Source organism: Orycteropus afer, unplaced genomic scaffold, assembly GCF_000298275.1.
Source record: "Orycteropus afer afer isolate SDZICR_OR568_19922 unplaced genomic scaffold, OryAfe1.0 scaffold00358, whole genome shotgun sequence".
Classification (NCBI taxonomy): domain Eukaryota; kingdom Metazoa; phylum Chordata; class Mammalia; order Tubulidentata; family Orycteropodidae; genus Orycteropus; species Orycteropus afer.
The window spans coordinates 1,175,323-1,185,543 of record NW_006921945.1 but is presented as its reverse complement, the minus strand read 5'-3'; the positions used below and the strand labels follow the sequence as shown (position 1 = coordinate 1,185,543).

At 53.4% G+C, this 10,221-nt stretch overlaps 1 protein-coding gene across 1 annotated transcript in view; it reads left to right on the top strand.

Annotated features, from left to right (window-relative positions):
* The first annotated feature begins 489 nt into the window (after positions 1–489).
* TMEM178B (transmembrane protein 178B) overlaps positions 490–10,221 on the top strand; it is a 372,554-nt gene continuing 362,822 nt past the window's right edge. The window contains exon 1 of the mRNA XM_007952782.1: positions 490–871. Within this exon, the coding sequence (XP_007950973.1) occupies positions 490–871 (382 nt within the window). The remainder of the gene's footprint in view (positions 872–10,221) is intronic.

Genomic DNA, 10,221 nt, shown 5'->3' with positions numbered 1-10,221 from the left:
GGCCGCCTGTGCCTGAGCGCGTCGCGCGGGTCCCCGGAACAGGCACCGCGGAACCAGAGGACAGATTTGCCGGCGCCCCGGCCCGGAGGGGCCACAGCTCGGGGGCGCGCCCGGCTCGAGGCGGGACGCGGGCAGCCGCCCGGCGCCTGGAGGTCGCCCTCGTGGGCGCCGCTTCCGAGTCTGCGCTCGCAGTCGCCCAGGACCCTCCCGACCGCGCCACCTTCCACGGAGCCCGGCGAGCGGGCCTCACCGCCAGAGCGCACAGGAGCCCCCGCCGCAGGCTGCCGAGCGGCTCCGCCCGAGGGCAGCGGAGCACCGGGCCCCGCGGCCGCCGAGGGAGGCTGCGCCGGAGGATGCCCAGGCGCGCGCCGGGGCCTCTGCGCAGCGGAACTTCGTAGGAGCCAGTCTCCGGCCGGCCGGCCGCCGCTCGTCGGCGCCGAGGAAGGCGAGGCCGCGCGGGACATGCCCCTGGCGTAGCCCGGCGGAGGCATGGCTGCCGGCAGGCTGTTGCTCTACACTGGCCTCTCGCTGGCGCTCTGCGCCCTCGGCATGCTGGCCGTGGCCATCTGCTCCGACCACTGGTACGAGACGGACGCGCGCAAGCACCGCGACCGGTGCAAGGCCTTCACCACGCGCCGCGTGGACCCGGGCTTCATCTACAACAACAACAACAACCTCCCGCTGCGGGCCAGCCGCGCGCGCCTTGACCGCTGGGAGGGCAAGCTCCTGCGCGCCCGCAACCGGCGCCAGCTCTTCGCCATGAGCCCCGCGGACGAGTGCAGCCGCCAGTACAACTCCACCAACATGGGCCTGTGGAGGAAGTGCCACCGCCAGGGCTTCGACCCCGACATCGCCGCTCTCATCCGCAAAGGTGAGCGCAGGGCGCCAGAGGCCCGCCGACGCGCCTCCTTCCCCGGCTTCAGCGGGCCGGGCGGGCCGGGGCCACAGGCCCGGCTGAGCCTTGGGGTGGCGGGAGCTTGCCTTCCGGCCGCCGGCCAGGCGTGTGGCCGAGGCTGGCCTTTTTCCCTCGGGCCTCTGCCTGGGCTCCCGAAGGACTCGCCGAGTCCGGGGGTCTTACCCAGCGTGACGTTTCGTCGGCTGCTGGAAGGAAGGGGCTCGTGGAACGCAGTGCTGTGAACCGAGGCACAAGCCCCTGGAGAGCGAGCTGTCAGGGTAGACGGGTTCCCAAGCCGAATCTTTGTTCCGCATGTGGAACTGATTCGTCCAAAAGAACCGGGAAGCGTCTCGCAGGGAGGGCCTTCTTCGTGCCGGGTGCTCGCCGGTACCAGGCTGCTTGCAGGCGCTGGCCACCGAAACGGCCGTGTAGCACAGCGCTCGGCCTGTAGCCGCTCAAAGCCTTCGGCCAGCGGCAGCGCGTCCCACTTCTTTATTTATGCTTTTGAGAAGATGATTGACAAAGTGACAGGTGTGCACAGGGTATTAGCAGGGGCTGATATGTTTATCTGGGTACCACCCAAGGGGGCCCTTCAGAGAAGAAAAAGCACGATTTTCAGATTTATATAGTAAACACCCAAATCATACCAAAACAGAGCAAGCCGCCTCTGCTTTTGGTAACATTTTAGGTGGGACCTGACTGGTCACAGAACACGTTTCAAAACTCTGCCATCTGAGGCTGTTTGTCTTTCTTGTCTGATGTGTGCTTGGCCACCAACTATCGGTACCACTGCAGTGTTGTCTGAATGCTGCTAACATTGCTGTTCTGTGGCGGCTGCAGCCTGGGGAGAGGAAGGGGCTGGTTTTCTGAGTCTTGTGGTTTGGCTCTGCTTCTCTTCAAGTATGAAATGGTGACGCCAAGGTGAATTTAACGCTTTTCTTGGCAACTGCCAGGAAGCCCATGTGAATACAGTTCCTCAGGTCTCTTACCATTCTGATGCCATGAGGTTCACTGCTGCTTTTAAGAAAGAATGTTGTGCAAACCAGTGTAATTCTCTGATTTATAACAATGTTGAGATGGATCAGAAAACATTGTTGGGTTGGGAAAGTGGCTTCCTGAAGAAGGAGGTGCAGTGCTTCTGGTCTGGGTGGCCAGTTCAGGGCGGGCGAGGTGGGTGCAGAGAGGAGCCCCGTCTTCATGTTTGCTTTGCAGTTCTGGGGAATGACTAGGGATTTTGGCCATTGAGTTAGGGGATGCTGACATCCCACACACCACACGTGTTTCGTGATTAGGATTTTACCCGAGAAGGGTGACCCGGGTGGAGCCCTGTGACTTTGTAAAGATGTGCAGGATGCAGGAGGGTTCCAGGAGAGAGCAGCTTGGCTTCCGATTTAGAAAGGGGGAAACAGTAGTTTTTGGCAGTGGATGACTTTGTAGAGTTTTGAGTCTCCGGTTTATGCACTGCTGTCTTATCCGGAGTTTTCTGCTTTCTCTAAAATAGTAATGGCAGGAAGTGAACCAGAACTTGAGGAAGATTAGTGCTAATGATAATTGGTTGCTGAAGGACGTTCTTGAACTTTCTTCCTCGAACATCTTCTTCTGGAACAAGCCAGGTGTCTGTCCTTCCGTCTGGGATTGGTCAGTATCCGCTCTTGCCTCAGGGACGGGGTGCAGAGCTCATGGCTTCTGGGGGAGCCACTCAAGGCTTTGATTCCACGTTGCTCTGCTGGGTGACACGACTAGAGAGCTTGACTTGGTCTGTGTGCCAGAGGGATTGGTTGCCATGGTGACATGTTCTTCCGGTGATGCTGGAAATGCAGTGACAGGGAGAAGGATAGGGGAAGACTGTACAATATTTTGACTTTGTAGCGACGGTGTTTTAATTGCAGCCAGAGAAAATGGACACGGCCCAGCAGGGGGATTGAGTGCATGGCTACCTGGCATTGGCAGGGCGTTGTATTTCACTGGAGCTAATGGGAACACTGTTTCCCATCGCCCCGAATACAGCAATCACTGTCAGCCACCGGCACCTGGTTACCATGCGGCTTCTGTCCACTTGACATCCTTGTTAAGCATTATTGAGATGGATGGCAGGCCAGGCTTACAAATCTCAAGGGATTTCAGGTCACAGTCTTCGTTTTTTTAACCTCAAAACATGATCTTTGAGAAACACCTCTTCCTTGTGGAAGCAGCAGTAGATGCATCTTGGAAATCAGTGCCCCTTGCACTAGCAGAATCCACAAGCAAGTTCACTAACGGACAGAACGTAATGTCCAGCTTTAACCAGTGTCCTCCTGGGGGAGGGAGCTCTGGTGGTGCAGTGGTTGACGCATTTGGCTCCTAATCGGAGGGTCAGTGGTTGGAACCCACGAGCTGCTCCGCAGAAGAAAGATGAGGCAGTCTGTTTCTGTAAAGATTTACTGCTTTGGGGGTCACTGTGAGTCGGAATGGACTCAATGGCAGTGAGTTTGGCTTTTATTTGATTTGTTTTTGGCTTCTTAGGGGGGCAGACTTTTATAAGGAAGTTAAGGAAGAAACAGGTGTCTCTATATTCAAATTTAGGGCATTTTAGGGCAAGATATTTATCTTACAGGATTCATTAGTAGCCTCAAAAATATCTTGGCCTTTGTCTTTTTTGAAATATCTTTGTGAGTGAAAAGTTTGGGGCGTATGTGCTGTGTTGGGCGAGGAGGAAAGGGAACCCAGAGGGAAGGCAGTTTGAACTCCATCAATATTGTGGGAAATGTGGAGGTTTATCTCCGTGGTCATGTGGCCCAATGTTGGTCGTTTGTAAAATCAGTTTGCGTGACGTTAGAAGGTGGGTTTATGCATTAAAATCCAACCCAACCCCAGAATTAATAAGAAAGCAAAAGTCAGATCTATATCTGATTTGAAGATAAAGTCTTGGGTTCCTGTTCTTTCTGAAACCCGTTGTCTTCCCTGCCTGGCTGCCAGGGCTGTGCCCACGAGGACACACTTCTGGGTACTGTGTATTTCTGTTGCCTTCATTGAACTGTAAGTTCTGATTGTTTGTCAAGTACTTCTGCCAGATGCCTGGTACTTGGGAAATAACCCACTGCCACCGAGTCGGATCCGACTCATAGCGACTCCTCCTTAGGTTTCTGAGCAGTATCTCTACAGAAGTAGATCACCCAATCTTCCTTCCGAGGAGTGGCTGGTGGGTTTGAACCGTCAGCCTTCTGTTTAACAGTCAAATGTCTTAGAGCTCCTGCTTGGGAAATATCTCATGCGAATTAGGATCACCAAAATGTATCCATCAAGAGCTTATTCTAATTGCGGGAATGTTGGTGTAGGAATCCAGACAAAAGCTGGAAAAAATAGTGAAAGAATTGAGATAAGCAAATGGAGTCAGTGTGACTGTCAGGCCAGGGTGACGTGGCAGCAGATACTGCACAGTGAGCCAAAGGAAGACTCACTGAGCGAAGAGGAAGGGCGGCGCTCGGTCCTTCTGTGCGTGACATGTCACTCAACAGTCACACGGCACCACGGCCACTGCTTTGCATGTTAGAGATTTTAATTATTTGCTTATTGGGCTCTGGATTGGGTTGGGGGTGCAGCAAGGACAAATGAGCACTGAACCCCCATCTCATCATCCCTGCGGCCCCATCTCACTGTCCCTGAAGCCCCATCTCACTGTTCTTGGACCCCCATCTTACTGTTCCCCCATCTCACTGTCCCTGAAGCCCCATCTCACTGTCCCTGAAGCCCCATCTCACTGTCCTTGAACCCCTATCTCATTGTTCTTAGACCCCTATCTTATTGTCCCCCATCTCACTGTCCCTGGACCCCCATCTCACTGCTCCTAAACCCCCATCTCACTGTCCCTGAACCCCATGTTACTATCCCTGAACCCCCATCTCATTGTTTCTGGACCCCCATCTCACCATCCCTGAAGCCCCCCCACTGTCCCTGAACCTCCATCTCACTGTCCCTGAAGCCCCCCCACTGTCCCTGAACCTCCATCTCACTGTTCCTGAACCCTATCTCACTGTCCATGGACTCCCATCTCACCATCTCTGAACCCCCATCTCACTGTCCTTGAACCACCATCTCACCATCTCTGAACCCCCATCTCATCATCCCTGGACCCCCATCTCAGAGTTTCCCATGAAGAGTTTTCAATTGGGAGTCCTCAATGTCTTGCCTTTAAACCTCACCCGTGACTCCATCCTTAGTCACTGCAAGCTCTGGGGACAGTGACAGGATCAGTTTCTGACCCAAAGAGCCTCCCAGACCCTTGGAAGGAGCAGCTACAGCTGGGATTCTGTCTTTGGGACCTGCAGGGGACAGGAGTGGTCTTTGGTTTGTGCTTAAAGTCAGTACCCCTCCCGCGGGGACTCTGAGAAGTTTAGAGTTATTTCCAAGTCTGCCCAGTGATACAATTTGACATAAATAGTTTCTGTAATCATAGAGTGCTTATCAACATCCTGAAAGTTATTTTAGGAAACGTTGCCCACATTTAAACATGGATTCTGCAATCAGCAAATATGTACTGTCCGTTTCTTGCTTCCTTGAATGGCCAGACTGGGTCTCACCTGCTTTGGTCACGTTGTCAGAAAGGACCATTCCCTGGAGAAGGATGTCATGCTTGGTAAAGTGGGGGGTTGACGAAAGAGGGGAAGGCCCTCAACGAGATGGACCGATACGGTGGCTGCAGCGATGGGCTCAGGTCTAGCAGGGATCGTGGGGCTGGCACAGGACCGGGCAGTGTTTCGTTCTGCTGTGTGTACTGTTGCTATGAGTCAGAGCCGACTCCACGGCACCTAATAACAACAACATGTTTCACGTGATGAGTGCCCTAGGGTGAAGGGGTGAATAAGACCTTCCCTCACAACTTTAAGGGTTTGTGAGGAGTTCCAGTGGTGCAGTACCGAAGCCATTTGACTGCTGACCTGAGGGCTGGCGTAAAGATTTACCACCTTGGAAACCCAGTGGGGCTCCCTGAGTCAGAATTGACTCCGTGGCACTGGAGGGTCCCAGGGATGCAAACAAGCAAATGACAACAGTGGGAAGACGAGAGACAGAAGCAGAGTCGGGGGCTGGGGGAGCAGGCTCAGGGGGAAAAGGCGGCTGGGGGAGCCGGCCTGAGGAAACAAAACCACAACAAGATTTTGATGCAGTTTGGAGGTGGAGAGGCGGGTGGTGAGGACATTTCACAAAGCCGAGTGGGAGATGGCAGTGCCCTGTGAGTGCTGATGGGGGCGGGGTGGGCAGAGGAGGACCCAGAGGCTGGTGAGGCCTGGCCCCTGGTCCTTTGTACTCAATCCCCTGTGGACACACCACGAGTCACATGTGGCTATTAAAATAAACCATAAGCAAAATGGAGTGGCCTGATGTGGCTGGTGGGGACCGCGGTGTTCCCTTCACTGTGGAAAGTTCTGTCGGACTTGCTCTTGCTATACAGAGCACCGTCTCTGAATGGATCCACCAGGTGGCCAGCCACCCAGCCAAGCACAGACTTTGTTTCAGATGGTGAAAATCAAACACGGGTCACTGGGGCTTACATCTAACTGTGTTATCCCCACTTCCGGAAACTTGACTGCTTGGACACACAGTCTTAGCTATCCTAGTGAGGTGGAGTGGGCTCCTCTAATCTCTGATAGCATGGTGCCTAAGGCATTTGACTGCTAACCAGAAGGCTGGTGGTTCAAAGTCACCAGCCACTCCTCGGAAGGAAGTTGGGGCAATCTGCTTCCGTAGGGATGTTGTTGTTGTTGTTGTTATGTGCCGTCGAGTCGGCCCCGACTCACAGCGACCCCTCCTTGGGTTTCCGAGGCAGTATCACTACGGAAGTAGGATTGCCCAACATTCCTTCCGAGGATACCGCCTCGGGAACCCAAGGAGGGGTCGCTATGAGTCGGGTCCGACTCCCCAGCAGTGAGTTGTTTTTGTTGTTGTATCTTACACACTGCGAGGTAGCGAGCCATGAGGAACCTTCACTCTTAGGAAGCACAGAGAAGAAGGTGGGCAGGTGTGCTGAAAGTGACATAGCTCTGCTCACTTTGGTCTTGTCACATGGGGTGGTGTTGAGTGCTCTGCAAGAGGACAGGGCTTTTTGGACAAGGCCAGGGCCTTCAGAGGCCATTTCTGTGCTGTCCTGGGGACTGCCACCTCCCTCAGTGGCAGTGCAGTGGTCCTGACTCTTGGTGACCCCGGGGGTCAGAGCAGAGCTGTGCCCCATGGGGTTTTCAAGGGCCGATCGTCAGAAGCAGAGCACCGGACCTTTCCTCTGAAGTGCCCCAGGTGGACTCGAACCTGCCAGCCTTTCAGTCAGCAGCCAAGTGTGTTAACCATCTGGATCACTGAGGGCTCCAAAAAACCGGTTGCCATAGAGTCTGATCACGGGTGGTGTAAAATGGTTAATGTTGTTGTGGTCCTCTAGTGCTGCTCTAACAGAACATACCACAAATGTGTGGCTTTCACACACAGGGATTTATTCTCTTACAGTTTAGGAGCTTAGAAGTCCAAATTCACAGTGCTCGCTCTAGGGACTGCGTGAAGGCCCCCTGACCTTGGGCTTCAGCTCCGCCTCTTGTTCTCAGCCCACTGAAACTGGGCTTCTCTTAACTCAGGCAGCTGCTGGCTGCTGAGGCTGACAAACATGGCAGACCACTAGTGGAAGTCCAGAAGCAGTCCCAAGATCGGTAGACAACATGGCAGCCTGCTGAATGAAGACTTGGCTACGTGCAGGGTCCAAGCATGCCACAAAGCTCAGAGACCTTCCTAAAGCTGTCTTATTATATACTGGAAGCAGACCACATCCCTAAGGCTGCTCCAGGAGATTCCACCGTGGAGTTGATCACCAGTCTCATCATGGAGAATAACTACATCCGGCTGCCCAGCCACTCAACCAGGCCCAGCCAAGCTGACACACAACGTAAGTACCACAGCTGCTCACCAAAAGGTTACTGAGGGCAAGGACTGTGTAACTTCTAGAACACATATGGCATTCTGTAGTTAGTAGTGCTGAAAAACAGTTTGCTGACAGACTCAAAGTCTTCAACCTCAGACATACCTGCTCACCGGCCAGCACGTGCGGTGGTTCACCTCCAGAGGTTTCCCCAGGCCCCTGGAGAATATGTAAGCACCTATGCCCATAGTTGGTGCCCCTCCCCCTCGTCACCCTGCTCACCACTGACTTGGGGGAGTGGTGACCAAGGACAGGAGCCCGTGGGACTTGGTGGGCAGATGTGGGGGTGGGAGAGGGCAAAGGCAGGTCAGGGGTGTATTTTGAACACCCATGGTGTGCAGAGCCCTCGCTGGGTGTTGTGGGAGAATAAAGAGGCATAAAGGTGTCCTTGTCCCTGCCTGAGGCACTGGACTGCTAACCAGAAGGCTGCCGGTTCGAACCCACCAGCCGTTCCTCAGAAGGAAGGTTGGGTGATCTACTTCTGTAGTGACACTGCTTCGGAAACCCAGGGAGGGGTTGCTGTGCATCAGATCCAACTCCACGGCAGTGAGTTTGTTTGGTCCCTAACAGAAGATGCCCTGGTGGCACAGTGATTAAAGCACTTGGCTGGAAACTGAAAGGTCCAGCAGTTTGAATTTACCACCTGGTCCACAGAGAAGGAAGGATGAGGCGGTTGCCTTTCATACAGATTACAGCCCAGGAAGCCCTATGGGCAGTTCCATTCTGTCCTCTAGGAGCGCTGTCAGAATGGACTCCACAGTGGGTCTGCTTTGAGCTTTGCTTCCGTAAAGATTGGCAGCCTTGGAAACCCTGTGGGGCAGCTCCACTCCGTCCTACAGGGTCGCTATGAGTTAGAATGGGCTAGACAGCAGTGAGTTTGGGTTTGGTGTCCTAATGGACCGTATACCCTGGCTCACGGCTTCCTGGTCCGTTGTCACACGTGGGTGGACAGAGCTTTTCCCGCAGAGGCCACATCTGTGTCAGCTGCACCAGGATCAACTTGGTGCATCCAGATGAGCTCCTTTATTTAGTCAACAGTCAGGAGCCTAACTGTTGTCCCAGAGGGTCAGGAGGCTCATTCTTTTACAGGAGTGTCTGCCACAATCAGTCATATCACACAGGATCAATTCTGCGTGTTACACTTTGGGCTGGCAGGTCAAAATCCATTCTCTCTCTCTCTCTCTCTGCTGTTAATAGGTAACCCTGGGACTTCAGGCAGAACCCCAACATATCTGGATTAGTTGACCCCTTACTTCCCCATCCCCATATAGACAATCTGGACATTAAACAGTACAATCACCGATGTTTGTTTAGATGCAGTTACTTTGATAACCACTGACCCCAAACAATGAATATAAAGACAGAGGGTGTGTGATTGGGTGGGTGACTTGGTGTTACTCTAACTTGCTTGGATTTTGGCTGCCTTTGAGAGAGCATGCATGGTTTTAAAGGGCTTAGTTTCCTTGCATGGAAAATTATGGCTTTAGATTGTATAAACTCCAAGCCTTTTGATGCTAACATTTGATGGGAATGTTCGATTGGGCTGTTAGAGAGTAAGTACTAGGTAAATGGTTGAGAGAGGGAGAACAGGTGGGGGAAGGGAGGGTGGGAAAGGAAGAGAGGGAAAGCAAGCTGGACTGAGAGACAGACAGACAGACAGACAGAGGAAGATGGAGACAGAGATTGAGAGAGATAGCGACAGACAGACAGATGGACAGAGAAAAATAGAGACAGACAGATTGAGAGAGATAGAGACAGAGAGAGAGACAGAGGAAGATGGAGAGAAACAGAAAGATAGAGACAGAGACACAGAGAAAGATCAAGAGACATAGAGACACACAGAGACAGAGATAGAGATATACAGAGAAACCAAGAGACATTTTTGAAATGACCCCTGGGTGCCAGTTTGTAATAGGAAGAGGTGGGAGACAAAGCAACCATGTTAAAGCAACTAACATACAAGTGGGCCCAGTGGTTAAGCACTCAGCTGCTAGCTGAAAGGTTGGCAGTTCGAACCCACCAGCTGCTCCATGGGAGAAAGATATGTCAGTCTGCTTTCCGTAAAGGATCGTGGAGCTGGCGTGGGACCGGGCAGTGTCTTGTTCTGGTGTGCATAGGGTTGTTATGAGTCGGAAAGGACTCCACTGCACCAAACAACATCTGTGAAGATGACAGCCTGGGAAATCCTATGGGGCAGTTCCACTCTGTCCTCCAGGGGCGCTGTGGGTCAGAATGGACTCCACGGCAGTGGGTTTGGTTTGGGCTTTGCTTCTGTGAAGACTGACAGCCTTGGAGACCCTGTGGGCAGTTCCACTCTGTCCTCTAGGGGCACTGTGGGTCGGAATAGACTCCAGGGCAGTGGGTATGGTTTGGGCTTTGCTTCTGTGAAGATTGA